The sequence below is a fragment of the Erigeron canadensis genome, chromosome 6 (genome assembly GCF_010389155.1).
Source record: "Erigeron canadensis isolate Cc75 chromosome 6, C_canadensis_v1, whole genome shotgun sequence".
Taxonomy (NCBI): domain Eukaryota; kingdom Viridiplantae; phylum Streptophyta; class Magnoliopsida; order Asterales; family Asteraceae; genus Erigeron; species Erigeron canadensis.
In genome coordinates, this window is record NC_057766.1 from 26,267,021 (window position 1) to 26,291,527 (window position 24,507).

At 33.3% G+C, this 24,507-nt stretch overlaps 1 protein-coding gene across 1 annotated transcript; it reads left to right on the top strand.

Annotated features, from left to right (window-relative positions):
- The first annotated feature begins 1,264 nt into the window (after nt 1-1,264).
- Nucleotides 1,265-6,102, top strand: LOC122604567 (condensin complex subunit 3). The gene is made up of 10 exons (XM_043777450.1): nt 1,265-1,717; nt 1,866-2,069; nt 2,625-2,770; nt 3,003-3,271; nt 3,378-3,457; nt 3,530-4,629; nt 4,743-4,803; nt 4,890-5,141; nt 5,217-5,478; nt 5,561-6,102. Exons 1-10 carry the CDS (start codon nt 1,265-1,267, stop codon nt 5,908-5,910), a joined length of 3,177 nt encoding a protein of 1,058 aa, XP_043633385.1. The 3' UTR covers nt 5,911-6,102.
- Nucleotides 6,103-24,507: the final 18,405 nt, after the last annotated feature.

Genomic DNA, 24,507 nt, shown 5'->3' on the forward strand with positions numbered 1-24,507 from the left:
CATTCCAAATTAATGATTCGTTTTGATACTAATTTCTCATGCTTCTCAACAAAACGTTAACAAAATATGAGTACATTGTCATATGATAATTACACTTTTGGGCATATTGACATATAAACTTTACTTGTGTAAATAGTCATACGATATACAGATTGCTTATATAAAGATAATTGATGTAAAGAGTTGATAGAAATATTTCAAAGGATAAAAGATTGATTGTGTAATTTAATCAGTAAGAACATTTTATATATTTTCCATGTAATTTTCAACAAGAGGACCTATTTTTTTAATAAATGGATGACTTGGTGAATGCAAATTTTTAGACTTAAACATATACGAGATAATCTTAGCGTTTCTTAGCCGTTTGACATTACCGCCTCAACACTTTACTTTGATTGGTTCATATATAAGACTTTTTTTTGTGTAAATATCAGGTTGCTTGAGCTTGACCACTAACACGTATTGTAGGCTATTATGTATCTATTTTTCCTTTTTAAATAAAAGTAAAAGTGAAGCTATATCGGGATAAACTCAAAGAGGGTAAATAAAATAGTGAGTACTGAGTAGATCATATATACGATGCTTATAGGAACAAAATTTGATCGTCTTAATTTCCACTTACCTAACGTCCTACCGGTTTCCACTAACAAAAAGCGCTTTTTAACTTTTAATGATTCATGCATAATTGCATATAACTTTTTCTCCGTTTCGAATCAATATCTACGCAACTACGGAGGTTTTACACTCCACTTTCTAAACAACTTTTTTAAAAGGGATTTTGTGATTATAGAAAAATATATGTTTATATTTTTCAAGTGAATTTATTCTTTTAACTAACACAATAAGTCATACATTCTCAAAACACTTTAAATTTACAGTACCAAAAAACGACTTGAGCAACACATCAATTTTGCTATCCTATCATGAGTACACCACACCACTTTTACGGTTTTACCTATCTTATTCATCCTCTGCGCCTGATCACACGATCCTAAGCATATCTATCTCTATGTAACGAAAAAATAAAATAAAATCCGCGGTCAACACGCTACAAACGACTTTCTATGCCAATAAGAAATAGAAATTAATCATTCAATGCCTCCAAATTTCTACGACGTGGAAGACTTCACACCCTATAATGCTCTAAATTTCTAATTGGAAAAAGAAGAAAAAAAACAAAAACATCCCTACATAGCTGGCCCAGTGGGCCTGGACCTGATTGTAAAAAGTAAAATATAATTCTAAAATCCAAAGCCCAATATAAATGAATTTCAAAATTTTCATTTCCCGCCCCCCAATTCAAAAACCCCAATTAGATACACAGAATCTTTACACACACACATTCAACTTATCAATGGCGGTTGAAGAACAAATACTAACAATAAAAAAAATAGCTAAAATTCTGGACGAAGTGAAAGCATCACGTGCCTCGCACATTCGCAAACTCAAAGAACTATCCGCCCTTCGATCTTCGGTTCCTGTTTCGCAATTTGTCGCTGCGTTTTCCAAAACCCTAACTCCGGTGTTCACAACGCAGCGCCGTATCGCTTCCGTTGAGCGGATCGTTCAGTTTGTTGCTGTTTTTGTTTGTTTCCGTGGTCCGAATTGTTCCGAGGATTATGATGTGTTTTTTGAACAGTTTCTCCGGTTTCTTATCGCCGGGACGGTTGCCGCGAATAGAACTGCTAGGTTTAGATCTTGCCAGATCATTTCTGAGGTATTGTTTCTTTTTTATATGCTTCAAGGATCTTAATCCTATTATATTTGAAATGGCTACTCTCTTAGCAGCTCTTTTAAACCTGTTTCATATATTTCTCGTTCATATATTTATTTACTTTTTATTTGATGGTTTCTTTTACTGCTAGATTATTATGCGATTGCCTGACGATGCAGAAGTCGGTGATGAGTTATGGGATGAGGCGATTGACTGCCTTAAGGTGCGGGTGGGTGATAAGGTTCCGCTAATACGTACATTTTCAGTCAGGGCTTTATCTCGTTTTGCAAATGATTCAGAGAACAGTGACATTCTTGAACTATTACTTGAAACACTGCCTTCAGAACAGAATCCGGTGTGTTCTTTCTTCATATACTACATGTAACTTTTGTTATGCTTTTGTCCTGTCTGTCATGTAGTTTTTGCTTAACATGTCTTGGTATGTGGTAATAGTGGTATGCTATCTTATATTAGCTGATTAGCTCTTGTAACTCTCTACATCCCAGTTATCAATTCCTGAATGGAATTAATGAGTGTCTAAATTTTTGAATAATGAAGCAAGATGTGGATATGATATACCTTACAGCTCTCTGCATCCTAGTTATCATTCCTGAATGGAATTAATCATTGTTCTTATTTTTTGAATCATCAAGCAAGATGTGTATAATATATGTATTATACAAAGGATAAAAGGTCAAATTTTAGCCTGCTGGTTAAGTGTACAGTTGTAATAATCGAACGTATCATCTTTTTGACAACTATTCAACTGATTAATAAGTTTTGGATTTATAATTAACCTGAAAAACCCAGAAAAGTTTTGCACATTACTAGTGGTATGCATCTAAACAGTTTGCGTGTACATTCACAATGCAAGTGACCTTGTTAACTGAATTTTGTGTGACATGCGTAGGATGTGCGAAAAACCATACTTCTGTCTTTACCGCCTTCTAATGAAACGTCCACTGCGATCATTAATTGCACTTTGGATGTGAGTGAATCTGTTCGCAAAGCAGCTTATAGTGTTTTAGCCAGTAAATTCCCACTTCAGAGTCTCAGGTACCTTCTTTCTTCATATGTTTTTTCATCCTTGTTTTAAATGTGATTACCAATCTGTTTCCAAGAATTTACTAATATTTGTTTTGAATTGGATTGGACTTTGTTCCCAACTAAAGATATTATTTGTGGGAGAGGCTATAGAAGTTGTACACCAAGTAATAATTACAAGAAACCAGAACCAAAGTTCTATTCCTTGTATTCCTGACATATTTTTCACTTATGGATACATTAGCATTAAGCAGAGGACGATCGTACTCCAAAGGGGTCTGGCTGATCGATCTGTGGCTGTGACCAAGGAATGTCTTAGATTAATGAAAGATGAGTGGCTTATGAAGTCATGCAATGGAGATCCAATAGTGCTCCTCAAATATCTCGATGTTGAAACATATGAATCAATTGGGGTGTCTGTCATGGAAGCTCTTTTAAAGGCTGGACTGGTGAAGTTGCATGCTGGTCAAAGCATCAAGCAGTTCTTATCATCAGACTCTAATACAACTGATGGTCAGTATATAGTTACTCAAAAGTTTTTTTATATCTATTATATTTTTTATAGAAGGAAACTATGTTGCCGTCCATTGAATGTGTGGTTATATCTTTTGTATATAAGGGTCCTGTGCCCAACAAATGGATGCAGAGGTAGCTTTGTACTTGAGGATTTTATGCAAGCATCTACAGACAGAGGCACAGGTATTTAGAGACACTTTGCTTATTAGTTCTTAATATTGCAGCTTATAAGTAACTCATTTGTGGTGAAAACAGGCAAAGGGCACTGATGCAGCTATGACATCTGGCACTGAAGCTGCTGTTTATGCATCAGAAGCTTCAGATAGTAACGATCTTTTGGAAAAGATTCTTCCTGAATCTGTTTCAGAGTACATCGATTTGATTAAAACTCATATTCTTGCTGGACAAAGCAATCGGTATATAGCTCGACAACTTCTTTTACTTGCGTCTATGCTTGATTTCTCTGATGCTACAAACAGGAAGGTAGCAGCAGTGTTTGTGTTAGAATTGCTAAACAGTCCTCTTCACCATGAGGTAGACGATGATGGGAACAAAGTCGTTATAGGGGATGGCATTAGTCTTGGAGGTGAGCCAGACTGGGCTGAAGCAGTGTCTGGGTTGGCCAAAAAGGTACATGCCACTCAGGGAGAATTTGAAGAAGTTGTGTTAGGAGTTATAGCGGAGCTAGCTGGACCCTGCAGAGAAAGAACAGCTGACTTCTTGGATTGGATGCATTGTCTTTCCGTCATTGGTCTTCTTTTGGAACACACAAAGTCCTTGCGTTGGATGCAAGGAAAGTCTATTGAACCTGCCGAAATTGTACACTCTTTATTGCTTCCGGGGTCCAAACACATCCACTTAGATGTTCAGAGAGCGGCTATCAGGTGTTTAGGTCTTTTTGGGTTGCTGGAGAGACATTTGAGCGAAGATTTAATAAAGCAGTTGAGGGTGTCCTTTGTTAAGGGACCTTCTCTAGTTAGTAGCATGGCTAGTAAATCTTTGATGGATCTTGCCATGTGGCATGGGCCCCAGGAAGTTGACAAAGCTATGAACCGCAATCTCACTTCACAGTTTCGAGATCATGAAAAGATGGTTCATCCTGTTGATTGGACTGATACAAATGAGGATTTAGACATAGAAGTAATCGATCTACTGTATGCAGGGTTTGACCGAATTGATTTCAGTATACCGGATGCTAATGAAAATGAGTCGGTTCATGCAGTTTTAGCAGAGGGCTTTGCAAAGATTCTACTTTTGAGTGAGAACTACCCAAGCATCTCTGTTTCTTCACATCCTATAATCTTGAGCAAGCTCATTAACCTTTATTTCAGTAGCAGAACTGTTGACTTCCAAAGGTCGATAGCTTTTTTTTTTCCAATCATAAAGCATGATATTATTAATATTCTTAATATTGTTAATGTTTCCAATATTATATGATAAGACTAAATTTGCTTCTTTGTTTGAGCAGGTTAAAGCAGTGTCTGTCTGTCTTCTTTGAGCATTTTCCATCCCTCTCGGTGAATCACAAGGCAAGTGATGGTTAAGTTCTACAATATAAATCCCTGTCCATTTTTCATGCATTATTTTAGCTATTATTCATGCGTTGTATTTGCAGAAATGTATAAGCAAGGCATTCCTTCCAGTCATGCGATCAATGTGGCCTGGCATCAATGGTACTGCAGGGGGATCAAGTGTGATGGTATCCAATATGCGCAAGCGCGCTATCCAGGCTTCTCGTTTCATGTTGCAGATGTTACAGGCTCCACTTTATCCAAAGGAGATTGACCAGGTGGACGGAAATGTCATTGATTCTCCAAACGACTTTCTAAGTGGAGAAGAAGGACTTGCTATATGTATTGCAGCCGAGGTATTTACTCATCAATTTTGTTTATGACTCTGTTGCATTTGTTTGAAGTCTTCTGTTTTCTATCATGTGCTACAGGTCTTGAGTTTTCAGAAGAAAAAAAATGCTGCAGAGAAATCCTATTTATCAGCCATTTCCAAAATTCTTGTATTGCTTTGTTTTCGCCAGACAGAACAAGAGGCCATAAAGTTAATGAGGAGGATTTTGAATCGTGTTTCTGAAGCTGTATCAGCAGAGAAGGAACTTGTAAAAGAGATCAAGCAAATGGCTAATCGTCTTAAGACATCTGATAGCTCTCCTGATGAACCGTTACCATCAGACCAAGCCAAGCTTTTGTTAGGTAATATCCCTTTTAATTTATTCAATTTTTTTAGTATTTCATAACTATGCGCAGTTTCTCATGTAATTTAAGTGTGTAACAGAAAAGTTGGATCTACAACTAAGTATTGATGATGACGAGTGTGCTCCTGAAGTGGACCCCACACCAGTGCCAAGGTCTACAAGGCCACCTCGTGGAAAGAGACGCACTAGGAAAGAATCTTCTTCTGATGAAGACGAGGAAGATGAAGATGAAATATTACTCAACACTGCTGTTCCTGCTAATCCTGTTGCAATGAGCGTTCGATCACAAAGGGCAAGTAAGTCTGCTGCATTGTCAAAATTGCTTTCTACCACTAAACCTGCCAAGATTGATGACGACGATGAAGATGGTGAAGAAGATGAAGATGAAGATAATGAATCAGATGTTACATCTGACGATGACTCTAATTAGTCTATTTGAATTTGCTATTTTGCTGTTGTGATCTCTGTGCTTGAGATATTAATTATGTATATGGGCAAATTAGTATGTTTGCATCCTATCTATTTTATCAAACCTCTGGAATTATTTTTAGATAAACACCTTACATACTCTCGTTGTGAAGTGGAAATTATGAATATTATTGTACCTCAGAAAGATGTTTTATGCTGTAATATAATGCTTTATTAGATTAATGCAGTGGTTTGTGTTCACTAGAATTGTTATGATATCTGCATAATATATTGGGTTAATAAATTTGCTATTCTCTAATTTGGTTATTCCGAAGGGTGAGTCTTTTGATTTAGATGTACATGGCTTAACCGGGCCACCGGGTATTCCTTTCCATTTGTGAACTCTTTTTTGGTCAACTCCAAGATCGTATTATTTGAACATATTACTTCATAAAGATCTTATAATGCAAAATAGTATGCAACTAAAATAACATGAAACTATATGGTTTCTTGCAAATCGTTCGGTCCAAAATTTACTTATAACTCCTAGTTGAGTAGTTTGAAATATAATTGTGGAATCTAATGGCATTTGATTCTCTTTGACTTATCAAATGTCTGTGAATTGGCTAACCCAATCATTGGCAAAGAAGGTATTGAGTATTTGAGCATGTTCATAGATGTTTGGTGCGCCATTTGTGGAAACATTTTGGTACATTGTCTCTATCAATATCATTTGCTCATATTCTCTCAAATTTAGATTTTAGTAAATAACTTTAATGTATGTATGAATCCTTCATACTGTTAGAATTTACATAACAATACAGACCACTATTTCAACTAAATGAAGCACATAGTTACATCTTTTAATATCATATTCATTTCGTCACAAAATAATTGTCCATCTTGTGATTTAATTTGTCCAAAAGAATTTATATTATAAATGGGATATAATAACTATTTTAGTTTCGCATTATACCTTTAATTCACAGACTAAATTACATTGTCAATGGTATGTTGATACAGACAAAGAATAGAAAAATCTTACCCTGCAACCTTAATTGGTTACCAACCAAAACAATAAAATAAAATATATGTTCTAGAGGTTTATTGTTTTTCTCTTCTACTCTTAATATCTTATGATTCTATTATTTTCAAACATATTTAAATATTTGTATTTTAGCACACTAAGCTGTTTTATAAGATATGTTCTGCTCTGGTCATGATAATCTAGAATACATGTTATTTTTATCAAAAAATACTGAATCATCAGATAAATGCTTACTATATGAATATATGAACAATAGATGACGAGTTTTGTTTTTCTTCCTTAAATCAATGTATATTCTCTTTCTCAATCAACTGCCTCTTATAAAAAAATCTGAGTTTTGAAAATATTACATATTGGTCTTTGGACACGTATCGCTCGTGAAGGCATTGATAATAATTATCCTTTTTAAAAAGGCATTTGATAATAATAATTATCATACAATCCACTACAAAGTATACATATCTTGAACCAGAAAGCTAAATGTTGATGCCGGAAATCATCTTTCTTCGCGACTCGTATTAATTAGAAATTAAAATTAGTATCATTTGGTTAAATGAAATATAACATGGTTAAACATTATTAGTTGAGTAGTTGTGATAAAAAAAAAAATATATTGATATAAGATATGGTTAGAGATTAAAAATTATACGGTGTGTGAAAGATAAATGCTTATGATTGCTAAAACAATGAATATTAATATCTTAAAATTTCTTTAGAGTATAATAAAATATATTTAAAGGTTTCGATCAGAGGTAAACACCCTGACCTCTGAAAACAGAGGTCATGGGTTCGATCCTCATCCTATGAAAAGGTTGGAGGGTCTTTTCTACCTCTATTTAGGTAGAGGTAAGGTCTGTCTACATCTTAACCTCCCCCATACACCATCGAGGTATTAGGGCTCAAAACTTGCGGAAGGCGCACTGAGCAGTTTCTTTCTTTATTATATTTAAAGGGGATAGATAATAGCTTCTTTTTCTTAACGTTCAAATGGTCAGAATCTGTTCGTTCCGCTTATCGGCCCTTACGTCCTTCGAGTAGGATGTCATTCAAATTTTCACGGAACCACAGAGGGAGGAAAACCTCCATAAATCTGCCAAACAACACGACAATTAATAGGAGTAAACTTTACCCCTCAGGATTCGAACTTGGATCTCCCCAGACCCAAGACCCTCATGGGAAGACTGAGATAGGTTTTTATTTTTTTGTTTTAAATGAAAATATTAAATTACAAAAAAACTAAAGAAGCCCATATATTGTTGTTTTTCATATCGTCATACATTTTATCCTAATCTGCAGCGCTATGCTAAAATGTGAATAGTTATCGACTCACCGTTTATTGTATCTTAATCTATTACTAATTTGAAAGGACCCATTTGAGTTCGAATTTGGTTTCTTATATTTGTGAGAATAAATTAATTTGGGTATTCCAAAAATTCTGGGTTTTATAACATACATATAACTTAAAAATAGACGTACGAAAGAATGACATTTTAAAAAGAAAAGTGAAGTCTAAAGTCTGATCACATGATATTAAGAAACGTTATATTTGTCACTTAGTTATATAATAATCTTGATAGTCGCATTAAATAAATATTATACACCTTTTTTTCCATAGTATTTACTCACTCTGCAGAGTGTATATCTATCACTTAAAGTTATAATGACTTTTGATTAATTGACCACTTATAAATACTGCTACGAGTCAAAAATTCTTTCCATCATCAAACTATATTATATATTCCATGGGTTATAGAAAAAATAAATGATTTATCTTTCTAACAAAATTTTTAAAAATCATCTTAACATAAACCACGACACATAAAAATATCAAGAGAGATGAATAAAGATAATATATGAATTACATATGTCAAAAATATATAATATCATAAAGATTTTTAGACTATGTTTTAAATCATTTTAGACTAATCATTTTTCTATCGAAAATGCTAATTTCCTCGTTGTTCAACCACCATCAAGGTAGAGTAATCGTCAGCAAACTTGATGTCTTTACGTCAGGTTTTAATTTCAAATATAAAAAGATAACATTTTCTTGATAGCTAGCAACAAATTTTGATACCACCATGGACGTCATAAGATAACTCTTGTCCTCTTTTAGATAGCGCACATCTGAGTTCAAAACTAATCATCTTTGAATGACCTGAACATTCTTTTACTCCCTATCTCTTTATCTTAGGTCAATAATATGAACATTCTTTTACTCCGTATCTTTTTATCTTAGCTCAATAATATGAACATTCTATCATTTATTATCATTATTCTTTAATAAAACAAATTCATCTCATTTTTTTTTAACATTTTATTTTTGAAATACTCAGTATGCCCCTTTACCAATATAATTAATACTATTTGTTAGTCTATTTATAATACTCAATATACCTTAAATAAATTAATATATAATATATGGAAAAATGTTAGATAAAACATGCAGTACTTATCTTAGGTAAAGCAAGAGATTATGTAAAATTCAGGAGAAGGTTATGTAAAATTCAGGGGTGCTATGTATGTTTATCAAATTCAAAAATTTATTTGTAACTTTTTTTAAAGTGACAGTATGTAAGTTTAGATAAAATCTGCAGTTGGATCATTTTCCCATAATATATATCTCTTAATTCCTAAAATATTTCAACCCCCTTTAACATTAATAACATACGCTAATCTGGTCGTCCCCACCGCTGCTAACCATTGCCGCCACAGTCACATTGACGATACAACCATTGTCGCCGTATCACGCGGACATTCGTCTAATATACATATAACTAAACTAGTCATATGTGCAACCGTGTATTTGCGATGACGGGTGATGGTAGCGGCAGTAGAGTTGTGATTACTAATGTAAAAATGAGAGTATATTTATTTAGTAGCTAAGGCATAGATGTTGTAAATTAAGCTCATTAAAGTTGTTATATGTATTTTAAGTAGATATTATAAGTATTTCGAATGGAAATATTTAAAATAATGAATACAAGAATGGAGAGACATTTTAGGGTTATCAACCACTTTTCTTTTGAAAGGTGAATTTCGCTTGAAACTTAGTGTCACAATTCGACAGCGAAACGTCTAACATATGTTGTCTTAACCGGGTCCGTGCTAAAGGCTCCCTCGAAGTAGATTGGCTAGTTCAAATACTCGATGGGGAAAACCCCCTACTAACTAATCCATCCGAAGGCACGACGATTAGTAGGGGTATATCCTGCCCCGCTGACTTGAACTGGGTATATCCAATCCAAGTCCTTATAAAGTGACTTTCTATGTCCTCCCCAAGTCTTGAACACAAAAGCTTATGAATCGAGGATAGTTTTTCAATCATTGAGCTAATACTCAAAGACTGGTTATCAACCATTTAGTAATTTAATTAAAATAAAAGAAACCAAATAATTTATAAGTATTAAGTTAGATAACAAGGACAGTTATACAAAGTCCTTTCTACACTTGAGATTTAATCAACAAACCAATTCTAACTCATCATCAATTTTGACTTTGTTCATTTGAAAGTGATAAATATATACAGTTATATCGATATTTATAAGTAGTTTAGTACACACTACATAACTTTAAAAAAAAAACATAAAATTGTCGTATATGTGTTGTGGATATATCACCGTTTGGTAATGAAGTTGTTGAAGACCATCATGTGTCGTTATGAATTGTATTGTGATAAAAATGGTCGACTTAGAAAGAAAAAAAAAAAAAAAAAAAACATCTAAAGGTGTTGCCAAATGTCTGATTCTCGCTAATCTCTATCTTTGGTGACATGCGCTTTCAGAGAAGACATCGGGGAATATCTGGAAGAGTAGAAGACATTTGGAAAGAGAACCAAAAAGTGTGAATATATAATCACAAAAAGTTGGTTTAACAATCGTAACAGTTCACTATAATCAAATTATGTTCACATAGATATACTATTTAAGTACTTTTTGAAACCCAATCCTCTGTTATGGGAAGCCGGTTTGGATTAAAGAAACAATTAGAAAGATGCCAATACAAGTTAAGAAGACAAAACATCAATATACATTAAAGAGAAAAAATAATCACCAACAAATTATAATCGTGTGTCAAATGATTATACTGATATACGTTTGTATGGAGAAATCACAAGTGATTATATATATTTTTTAATTTAGGAAAGGAACGGATATATGACAAAAACTCTTACGCGTGTGTCCATGCTGGTTCGATTCCTTGCAACGCCATAAAGAATTTGTTCCCCATGTGTTAGATGAATATAGCGTTGCTAAGGCCCCATCACCATATTTACATATAACAGGATTCGACCCAAAACCCTCAAAAAAGAAACAACATTGTGAAAAACCCCTAACTGATGGGGTAACACACCAATGGCCAATGTTCATGTTAGGTGCTGCTACCCTTTCTATAACGATTCAAATTATACATTTTCTTTTATTAGCGATTCGACGTTGTAACGACGATGACGGTGGGAACAGTAATAGGCAGTGATGATGGCGGATGTGGCAACAATGTAATGGCAACGATGGTTGTGGCGATGACGGCGGTTGCTGACACGCGTTGACGGTGGCAGCGGTGACGATTGAATAATGTAAATTATTGATGGTTTTAATAAATTGTTAGAAAGTTAAAACTCAACAAAATGAAATTTTTTTATAATAACTAAAACGATATCTGCACGATACAGCGATGGCGTACGGTGATAGAAGTAACGACGATGGTGGCGACAGCGGTGGCAACAGTGATTGATGGTGGTGGCGATGAGTAGATAGGTTATTGATGTAATGTTATTTGAATGTTTTGTATATCATGTATTAGCATATGTAAATTGTTAAAAGTTGTAGTTGTAAATCTTATTTATTTTAATAATAAATAATAGATATAGATAATATAGTATGGGGGATGGGAAGACTGTTAGGTATCTAAGCTTTGGTGTAGAACACTAACATATTATTTTTTTAATCCATAAAATTCATAAGGGCCATGCGATTTATTTAAAATTCAACAAACATTAAAAAATAATTATATAAGGTGTTTTATACCCAAACTTGGGTACCAGACAACCTTAGGCTATACGGAGCAAGACGTTCTTTTTTACTTTTTCTGCTTTGAAACTCCCCGGGAGCCCCGTACATTGCCCCAAGGGGCGTTCTAGAGAGAGAATATAGAGATGACGTGAAGAAATAGACGCCTCTATCTACTCTACTCTTTGTGGACCTCACCTCCCACTACCACACACCAAACATTAGAAAAGAATAAATCAAGCATGAAAAGACAAAATAAGAGGTTTTATTTTTAAAGTTTTGTTCCAAAAAAATAAAAAAGAAAACCTCATGATGATTAATATGCTACCTGACATAAAATGCCCAAATAAAAAGCTTTAAAAAGAAGTCTTGCTTCTCGTATTCTTATATTCACTTTTTCATATTATATAGATCTATACTAGATTTCTTTGGCCAAAGGGATCTGTGAAAGAAGGTGGGCACCAGTATTTATAATTGCGAAATTTCCATGAAGTTTCTAAGAGGGACAAAATTATTGGTCGTATTTACCACCATTTTATTAACTAAGATACAAAAGTTACAAAAGACGGAGTCAACTTTGATCTAGAAGTTGGAGCCTAAGCAACTATCATTTACTAAAAAAAATTACTTAATAATGACTCTCAATGTTTTACTTCTTATTATGAAGTATAAATTATTTACGAATGTTGTATAGGTATTAGATAACTTTTCGACGAGAATATCCTCATTTAAACCCTTGAGAAAAGCAAACTTTACCTTGTTAAAACTTGAATTTAAAGGACGGATATCCCTTCAAGTTGGAAATACTCGTATGTAATTTAAGGGATCTAGTTATTAATTCTTGAATTAAAAATCTAAAATCAAATGTTAAAATTAAAAGATGGATTTGTTAATCTTAATCTTTGGTTTTAATTTAAGGGTCAAGATCCTCCTAACTTGACTAGTTAAGTTGGATAATTTGAGAAAATCTTATACCGAATTTATGACTTTAAAGAGTAAATTTTTTGTCTGAACAACTCTAAAAGCAAACCAGTAACTAACTGACCTAAATGTATAAATTATATGTATATTGAAAATCCATCCTACATGGTAATAAGGGTAAGCAAAAACCAAACCGAAAACCGAAAAAACCATGAAAACTGAATAATCCGAACCGAAAACATAAAACTGAAAAAACCAAAACCATCGGTTTTGGTTTTCTAAAAACCGAAAGCTATGGTTCGGTTTTGGTTTTTAATGAAAAACCGAACCATAAAAACTGAACCGAACCGAACCAAAAATATATATTGTTTATTATATTTTATTTTTATATCATATTATTATTAATTTTTGGTAAATATGTTTATATATTTGCATTTTTAGGTGTATATAATAATATCATCTATATGTTTTAAGAGAAAATACACAACAAGATTGATTTGTTTTAATAATTGTATAATTAAACAACGCAAAAAACATATAAACAATTATATATAAAATTTGTTTAAAGTTTAACTTACTTTAATAGATTTTTTGTCCTTGTTGTAGTGTTATTGTTATTAATATTGTTTTCAAAACTTGTTAAAATTAGTTATGATGTAATAATAAGGTATAAACTCATAAACTTTTCATGCTCAGTTAGACCCAAACCATAAGTGGTTAAAAACCGACTAAAACCGAAAACCAAACCAAAATAGAGCCAAACCAAAAAACCAAAACCGGAAAAACAAAAACCCAATGGTTTTAATTTTCAAAACCAAATTATAATGGTTTGGTTTCGGTTTTAGTCAAAAACCGACTCAAACCGAACCGTATTCACTCCTAATAGGAATATTAAAACATTGTGATCAATAAATTTAAATTAATAGACAATATCAAGGATATTGAAAAATAAAAATTGAAACTGGAAAAGTGCTCTAAAAACTGTAAAACCGAACCTTATTTTTGGTTAACTAAACCGTTTTTCCCGATTTGGTTAACTGAACCGATAAAATATATTCAATGGTTCGATCGGTTACGGTTTACTATTTTGGTGATGGACCTACTATGCTAAATAACCTAAATGCTTTAAAATGGAAAGACAATAAAACCTTGATGAGCTACCACATGTCTCTCTATCCACTCAATCACGCTGAGATGTCGTGTTTGAAACCTTGGGTATAGTAGCTGGATTTATCGATGGTGACAAGATGAATGTGTGGGCGTTAATCTTTGAACATTTAGTTTCCTTTTATGTTCTAATGTTATATAGCTTAACAATCTAATGAATTGATATTTATGCACACTTAAGATGGGAAAATACCATGAAACACATCAAGATTTTATACTATAGATACTTTTAATTTGCAAATGAGAAAACCTAAGAAACATGAAAACCGTTATATGTGATTCAAGAAAAACCAACTGTCATGTGTTAAGCCCAAAAGCTATGACAAAAACCAAAGGTGGATATATCCACAACCAACTCTATATGTAAAGGACTAAGCGATCATTTTAGACTCCCATATAGTCAAGGCCTCCAACTTTATGCTAAAATATTATTGGGCTCTCTTCTAGTTATTTATTGATTTAAATAGAGTAAAAACTGTGAACATCAACGATTTTTTTGTCCATTATAATAAAATAATGATTAAAGACTTTATTTTCCAAAAAACTAGAAAAAAAACTTTATATGAATATTTAAATATGTTTTTGTATCTACAAAAAGTAGATGAATTTTTTAACACTTATCGTTTACAAGCCTTTTAGATTATTGTTATTGATTCTGAACCCGAATAAAGGAGAGTTTTTGTTTAAAGACTTAAATAAAAATAATAATAAAGGAAAAAAAAACCCAAATTAGTCTTGTTTAGCACCACCAAAATGATTGAGGAACAATTCTATACGCCTTAGCTTCATTTGCAACTTCATTAAATTGCTTTTTGTATTTTAGTGATGTTTCCTACATTTATTGTATCGTGTTCTGGGAAGAAAACTACGCCAAAGTTTTAATTACGAAATCCACATTTGTCAATGTATCACATGCATGGTGCATTGGTGCGCCGTTGTGTTTGGATTGCGGGAATTAAACTAAAGAACAAGTTTGGTTCATTGTATCGTATGGGCCGGGATATTATAAATCAGGATTAACCCCAAGAAAATAAAAATATTGAAAACTCATCTAATTAAAGGATTGGCTGTTAAAAATGATTCTCATTGTGAGTTGTGACCAATTGGTAGAGCTTGGGTAAATCCATTAGAATTAGAATTAGAATTTTACTTTTTACATTTGTAGGATTGAATTATTAGTAGGGATTCTCGAGAGTCATTAGTTTTATCCCATGCATACATGGTCCGAGCTCTGTTAAAAAAGAAAAATGATTTCCATTCGCATTCAATTAAACCTACCATGATTCCGATCTTATACTGAATTTGACTAGCAAACCAATCCATATTTTTGGCATATGCAACTAATTAAACAGTCATGAAACATGAGAACATTGTCGATTTTTATGAGCATGCATGCTATTAAAATATTCTTCATCATATCGGTGTTTATTATGATATATTTATAATCTATATCTATAAACCCATATAAAAAGAACTGAATTTAAGACTTAACGGCAATGAAGTGTTCCCTTCTGACATTCTGTAGTATAACTTGATAGGGATAATGAACTGAATTGATAGGTATAAAGCTGTTTACATCTTAACCTCTCTCATACAGCGTCGTGATATGTTTTGGGTGCGTGTTACTTTTTACATCTTACTAAAGTCAATTCAGCGCGGTCTTAATTTCTTTACGTGAAACTAGTTGTGTATCTTTTATTTTTATTTTTTTTTAAATTCCAATATATCGTTAGAGTCAGACTTACGTAAGAAAAAAACTAAAAATATAAATGAAAAGTACATGTCCAACTTGGATCACCGACTTGCGGAAAATTATGTACCAATACCAAGAATATGAATATTGAAATATTCTGTACATTCTGCGGCTTCTATTAGACTTTGCTAGGACCATTTCAAGTTCATACCCTACCAAACTTTGTTTACACAACGTAGTATTGAAATGTTTAACAGATTAAAGTTATATAGTATTAGCTAATCTGGTGATGGTCACCGTAAATTTTTTAAATGTGATAAAAACATTATGATTTGAGGAGGTGGCCGGCAAAAAGGAACGGTACCGCAAATCGACTGAATCAACGTTGTGTGGCATACGGCTTTGGCATGGGAAATCGGCTAGCAAAAGTAGGTGTGAGTTTTTATAGTGATTTGACATACAAGTTTTGCTAAGCTGGCAACCACACCTTTTTCCATTTTTTTTTTAAAGTTTTGATGTGACATTTTTTTATTGGTAAGATAAAAACGATAAAATAATAACGAAGTTAAAAAGCATTTAACGAAGTCTTTATTGAAGTCTAACTTTCCTAAAATATAAAAATATGTATTAATTATTCATTTAAAAATAGAAATTGTTAGGTTGAATTAATACACATTAAATAACAAGTTCATTAAATGTTTCTTCTAGTGTACTAGTTAGCAAATCCCTTTAAAAAAAAATAATTATAGCTGAATTTAATTTTAACGTTAAAAAAATGTAAGTAGTACATGAGTGTAACATTAATTTAGGCTTTTAGATTAAAAAAAAACAACATTAATGTATTGTTTGTTGGTCAATATATAAGACTAATAGGAGTGAGACATATTTAAAGATGGGCGGTTATCCGCCATGTGGCGCCATGTAAGCAAGAGGTTTTTGTTGGGAAAATGAGGGCGTGAGACATATTTAGAAGTGGGGGGGATAAATGTCATGTGTCACATTCTAAGGACGAAAAGAAAAAAAAAAGTTTCAAACTAACCGTTGGGGTGAAAAATCACAGAAAACAAGAAATTGATCAAAGCATTTTGGGTGAGAGATTTTTTTCGCCCTCTTGGACTTAGGGACTTAAATGTTTAGGAGGGGTGGTGTTTATGGCAAGAAAAGGGGCGAGATTCTCCCTTCCACCCCACTCTCTTTAGTCTAAGATAACTATAAGTTATGGAAGGAACCCATAGAACCAAATGCCAACAATGCCATGTGAGGTATTCCTCGTCATGGGATTTAAATTGTAAATTAATGGGATATAAATGAAGATTTCATACGATTATAAATCTATTTTAGTATTTTTTATTTTTTTTGCATTTCATGGCTCAAATGTGGATATGGATATGCTTATTAATATGAAAGGTATTATTAGTAGCCTTTTTTAATTAGGAATGGCTTCTGTTATGATTTTGTTGTCACGTTTCTAACTGGAACCCATCAAACTATTGTTGGAGTTTTAGCCCCGGAGAAAAAGGTTATGAGTTCGATAATTATGTTCCGTAAGGCTGGAAGTGTGTTTCCATCTTTGGTATATTAAAAACAATTAATTTATTATATACAGGACCTAAGTTTTCCAAAATCTCAAACCTAATATTATAACTTCATTTTCTATGTTAACGCTTAACCGAATAACATTTCTTCTGAGGAAATCTGGGGACGGCTAGAATGAGCATAAAAAATGTCAACATTCATAATCTTTGATATAACTACAACTCAGCAATTTTAAAGCTGAAAATGTTCTTGACAAAATATATGAAAGGGATGAATCAAACTCTATTAAACGTTGACACTGAAAATTTGAAGACAAAGAAAATCAAAACGAGTACGCATAATGTGACGTACATGATTCATGAAACAAATTGAAAATTGTTTCCATACACAATGCCGTCCAAAATCCGTTGGATGACATGCTGGTCTAGAATACTTCGACAACTAAATTAATTCGGTCGAATATATAAAACATTTTTCATGGCATAAAAAAGTCAAACATGTACATTGAAATGTAATAAAATGCTATATTAAAATAAAATGTTGTAAGTTCTTATAAACAATGTTATACTTAGTAAAAACAATAATGTATAACATGTAATCAGGCACAACCATAAATGCTTTTAGGTTATAAGTTCACTTTTATATGGGTTGCTTTCGTTCTAATAGAATTAAGGGATTAGTGTGCCGGAATGCAACAAATTATATCCAAAAAGTTATAGTGTGCACGAACTAACGTTTTCTTTATATTGTATACATAAACTTAGTAAAAATGTTCAAATCATGCAACGTGGATACGTGCCAGCTCATACGAGCTGCCACGTGTAAATTTTTTTTTTTTAACAGGCCACGTGTAAGGTTTTTATTGGTCGGTCACAAAAAGTTGTATGATATAAACCTTTTTATTAAGTTTATGCATACAATAATAAAAAGAAAAAGTTAGTTCGTGCACACTATAACCTTTTGAGCATAGTTTGTTGCATTCTGACACACTAAATCCTAAAATTAATATCAATCTATTATGATTTTTATCCCAAAAATTTACATTATGCTCCTCCTTTTAAACATTTGTTTTTCCCCTATTCTTGTTATTGTTTTCCCTTGTTTCGTTCCATTATACTCCATTTGTCCCACTAAAAGTGTCATAATTTAAATTTTCAAAGTCTTTGTGTTACATAAAACTTGATGAAAGTTATACCGATATAAATATATTTAAAACTCAATAACTTCATATAACTTTCATTAAGTATTACACAACACAAACAAAAAATATCATGGTCAAAGTTGTAAAAGATTGACTTTAAAAATTTTAATATGGACATAATAAGTGGGACAGAGAGAGTACCTAATTAAGAGGTATATATATATATATATATAGGAGAAAGATAATTTGAGAATGAGGTAAAATTTGTGGACCGGGGGTCTCCTTCCAGCCGTCTGATTAAGTCTTTTGGAGGGACCAGATCATCTCATGACTAAATAACGCGCTCCCATATGTTTAATACCATCTCCGGCAGCGGCGACGATATCTCCGGCGAGACAACAGCCGCCACCACCACCTCCTTCTCCGACGTGACAACCACCGTCACCTCCTCCTCCTTCTCCCCTTTTCTTCGACGAGACAACCACTGCCACCACCACCATCTCCGACCACCCCAACAACACACAAAAACATAGAATCGCTTCTCTCTCTCAGTCACGGCATCGGCGCCGACAACAGCATGGGCTACGCCCGTACCATATCCAACTGCCACCATCTCTTGGATCGTCGTCCATCAAATCCATATTATTCACATATGCATCCAGGACAACCCCCTTTACAACGGATAAGGGCACAACCCGTACCGTATCCACCGGAAAACAAAACTGATTATTGTCGGAGATGTCGTCACCGCCGCCGTCGGAGATGAAGATGACCGGAGATGTCGCCAGAGATGATCAGTTGTGATTAGATCTGATGATGAAGACCTTTCCATGTGTCTTTTCTTAATATCTGATCTCCACGTAATCTAACGGTCCAGATTGATCATCTTGTTCCTTTTTGATTGCTTGTCCCTAATTTAACCTACCCATAATAATATATGTATACTTAAATAAGATAAAGAATTCATTTCTATTAATTACAAGGTAATGAATTAAATATACATTAAAACAAAGAAATAGCTGATCAATTTTGATAACTTAAAATTAAATTATTTAACAATAATGAGGTGATTCAATGGATAAAGGTTCAACTAATTGTTAACTTCTATTAAAGATTAAAAAAAAAAAGCTCACTAAAAATTCTTAGTTTTGATCGTTTATGCTTTTTGACCAAAGCAATTTTATTCATGTTTTTTTACTCATGAGTTCATGATTTAATTTTGGCTGGTTTCTTATGAGGTTTTTCATGGAATAAAGTTACATATTAGGCTTGAGTGGATCAGCTATTTAGTATTATCTGTGTTTGCGGAAATATGTGATCATCTTTTGTCATTTGGGTCATTTCGAGTAGTCAGGTTTTATTCGTTAAGCATTAAAAAATTAAAACACACTTTAATTATTAACTTCCTTTTTAATCTGATATAATCTAAGATTTTCCTTTTTTTAAAGCTCTAAAACGTATGTGCCTTAGAGTTTTATTTGACTACTATGAGACATGTAAAAAGATTATTATTATTTTTTTTTCTTAAAATAGAAGAAAGTTATCCTCCAAAATCATATATGAAGACAACCATCTGTTCATGTTCATGCATATTGGACTCTTATTTTGTTGACTAGAGATAACATGGGGATATGCCTATTATGCATAATTGATCCTCTTGTGGTTCTTTGCCAAAATAGTTTCCAAGGAAGCAATGAATCTTGGTTCATGAAAGCAATTCTTGTAAATTATGTGTAGAACAAGAACTTTGTTTTCAAAAGAGAAATCAAGTCGGGTCATGAAAGCTGTTACGGGTTAATGTTTATGATAGTTGGGCTCGTCTTAAAAGATGAATTTTAGAATCGGTTTAAATCTTTTGTAGGTCAAGTGACAATTGTAATATATTGTTAGTCAAATGTTCCATTATTTGTTTCGTAATCACGTTGAACGACATTTTAATTTTCCGTCTGCTTGATTTTCGTTAAAAAATTTAGAATAAGTTTTTTTTATTATTATTTTAACAGCGAGTTAGTAGTTAGCATTCAAGACACCACAGTGACATCCAATTGGGCAGTATGCGATGCTCGAACCACGCATGTCTGGGATGAAACCCAGGACTCTCGACCCCCCCCCCCCCCCCAAAAAAATAATAATAATCCACCCCTACAAATGTAGGAAGTGAGATTCGAACCCTAGTGAATTTCCCCAAGGTCAAAGACCTTACCAATGAGCTACCACCCCATTGGCAATAAGAGAAAATAATAACAAAATGATGGCATATAACAAATAAGACGTTATACAAAAAATCATATTCAACTTGATTAGTTTTAAGGTTTTGAAAAGATTATCTTTTATGATATGGACTTTTATTACGTTTCATATATGAATAAATTTTAGAGTAATTTACACTTTTCGTCTCTAAGTTGGTACGTTTTTCACTTTTCGTCCCTTATGTAAAAAAATTACAATTTTGACCTTAAAGTTGGCAGATTTTTTCGATCATCGTCCCTCGCCAAACATCATTAAGTTTCAGCCGTTAAGTCGGACACGTGCAACACACGTGAGGGACTGAAACTGCAAAAAATGACAAGTTCAGGGACTGAAACTGCAAAAAAATGACAAGTTCAGGGACGAAAACTGAAATTTACTTTTCTGTTGTCATCGTCTTCATCTTCTCCGGCTGACTTTTGTCGGAAAATTCGTTGGAAAACTTAAAATGCCGATATCTCACTCGTTTCTTCGAATTAGACCACGAAATCACCACCAAACTTCTCAAAATTAATTTCCGCACGAATCCTAACCAAAAAAATCTTTAAATGCCGATATTTCATGAAATGTAAATGAAAAACATCGTAAATGAAATTGTAACCAAGACCTAGTTGACCAAAAAAATCAACAAACTAGCATGGAACTTGTACGAACTGGCAATTTTAAGTGCAAATAACTTGTAACCGAAACGAGATCCAATGAATTGGTTGTCACGCCCGAATTCTTTGTACCTCAATCTACTAATCTAACTATTGTAACAACTTAATAACCTTAACGATTGACCAATAAACTATATCAAAAACCTTACGATGAAACTAACATCTAACTAAATCGCCAAAAATGAAAGGTAACGAATCGCTATGAAACTTAACACAATACTAGATGCATCAATAGTAAACTTGTAACAACTTTCAGAATGAGATTTCGACGTAAGGATTTCACGAACAACGGCTTTAAAGTTTCTATACAAAATATAGAACAAGAGGTATAATCAACTAAATGACGAACTGTAAATTGCTTTGAACTTCTATTACATAAACTAAGAATCAGGTGACGATGATCGGAATTTTTGATCTGAAATATTTGAGTTGCAGGGACTTGTCAGGTCTCCTGGTCCTTTCGTCCCTCTTTGCTTCCTCTTTATATATATTTCTAATTTTTCGATCTTATGTCTTTGTCTCATTGATAAAAACCGAACCCACATGAGGGTCTCTTCCCATTTTGTACTTTTCTTTTTGGTGTAGAGCTTATGGAACAATAAATGAGGCACACCATTGGTGTCTTAGTGAGGAGCACGTACACCTAATCCAGCATGGATTTATTTGCGAAAACAGAAATATTGCATTCTTGGAACAAGCTAAATCGTACAGAAATATTGCTCAAAATCCATGTTATGGGTATTTTGAGTTTTCCGGCAAGTGTTGAATCTGAAATCTTTTGGTTAGGATTCGTGCGGAAATTAATTTTGAGAAGTTTGGTGGTGGTTTCGTGGTCTAATTCGAAGAAACGAGTGAGATATCGGCATTTTAAGTTTTCCGGCAAATTTTCCAACGAAAGTCAGCCGGAGAAGAAGAAGATAATGACAACAGACAAGTAAATTTCAGTTTTCGTCCCTGAACTTGTCATTTTTTGCAGTTTCAGTCCCTCACGTGTGTTGCACGTGTCTGACTTAATGACTAAAACTTAACGACGTTTAATGGAGAGATGAATTGATGTATTTTTTGAATTCGGCGTCGGGACTGACGGGGCTCGAACCCATAGCTTCCGCATTGACAGGGCGGAGTTGTCCTTTTTTTATGGAGATTTACCCATCACAGAGATGCATAGAGGAACAAAATGAACTTCATATATCCTTTTTCTACTCAAGCTAGAAACAAGATTGGACGTTTATTTAAATTTGAAAACAGCTTTAGGGATGACTATTTTGCAACGGTAATTGCAAACAGAAAGGGAGGCGAGGGACGATGATTGAAAAAATCTGCCAACTTTAAGGTCAAAATTGTAATTTTTTCACTTAAAGGATGAAAAGTAAAAAACGTATCAACTTCAGGGACGAAAAATGTAATTTACTCTAAATTTTAAAACCATGTGATCTAATACACACCAAAATGACCAACACATTGAAAGCTATCATAGTAACATGCCTCGGCTAGTTGGGTTAAAATATTGGCACTAATTATATTAGTAGATTAAAATGTCGTTCTGAAGAAAAATATATTATTACATGTGCATATAATTATAGCTAACTTTCTTTACAATTATTATGTATTTAAATTTTATAACCATATCACATACTTATATAAGTATGTACGAGAGGCTGCAATGAACCGGTAAGACTGCTCATCATGCACTCTACCACGAGCACATGCCGTGGGACTCGTGGTGCACTAATTGGTGGCGGAACATTTATAGTTGTGATAACGAGTCATTTGGGTTATCTTTTATTTACTTAAAATATGCGGGTTTTTTATTATTTTTTTTAAAGTGCAAAGTTAAATAAATGGGCTTAACTGATTTGTGATGCGGCAAAGCTGATGATAAATGGTTGAAGAAATTTTCAGATGTGACATTAAGACCGAACGACATGAAGCCTCATTGGGGGCTTTTTTGCCTTAAATACCCCGGGAACGATTTTGAAACCCCTGTAACATTGCCCCTCTAGACATTCCAAGTTTTTTCTCCTCTTCCACGGTTAGGCATAACCGTTGATCACTTGCACTCATTTTTAATTTTCTATACCAACTTTTTCACTTTTTCTTCCACTTCTTCATTTTTACATACTTTCATGTTTTAAAATGAACCAAATGTCAAAATATACTGTATGGTAGTAAGTTGCCTTATACCACCAATTTTTTAGAAGCATCTTGAGTTTTGCCTAACTAATTAATACGGGTGATGGTTTAAGACTATTGTGATTGGAATGTGAGTGCTTTGATGAATTAGCTTTAATAGCTGATTTTCTAACCGTATGTTATGCAGATAAATCAGGTGGATTCAATTAATAATGGCTGAGCTGGTTGCAAATAACTAAAAAGGACTACAATACCACGTGTCACAGTGCCACGTAGGACCATATTGTCTTAGATTAAATTTAGAGAAAATGTTACAAATGGTCCATGTGGTTGTTTATATTAGTATTTTGCCCCCTGTGTTTTTTTTCCATTGTTAATGGTCCCTTGGTTTTTCATTCTCGTTACTATGAGTCCCTGACACTAACATATGTTAGTTTTGAGCCGTTAGTGAGGGTATAATCGTACAATCAAGTCTTACAGCCACCATATATACACTTCTTCTTCCTTTATGTTCTTCGTCCTTTTTCCGGCCACCACCATCTCCAAGATCCGGCCAAACCTTTTTTTTTGTCATCTTTTTTCAAATTGACACAATTAATTTCAATTCCAATATTTTCCCCAATAATCAATCACCAAAACAAATTGATACTAAACACCTCTAATATATATATATATATATATATACACACGTATATCTAACATGATATACCCACTAAATAACATTAAAAATATGAACCCCGATGAAACGATCAGTGCTAACAAAAAAGCTTATGTTGGCTATTTTGTTCATTAAATTAACTCTTAGACATCAAATTATCCGATAACCTCGAACAATAAAAGCACTCTAAACACCATCTCTTTTACATCCACTTTATGTGATTCCAATCAAAAAATTGGTTTCAAAAACACATAACCAAACACCATCTTAGTGGTATTTAACTGGATCCCATGAAGTTACCTATTTCCACTCACTTACAATTAATAGAAAGGATAATAAGGAAGAATAAGAAGACGTACAAACAAAAATTAAAAAGAAAGGTTCATATACCCTTTTATTCATTATAT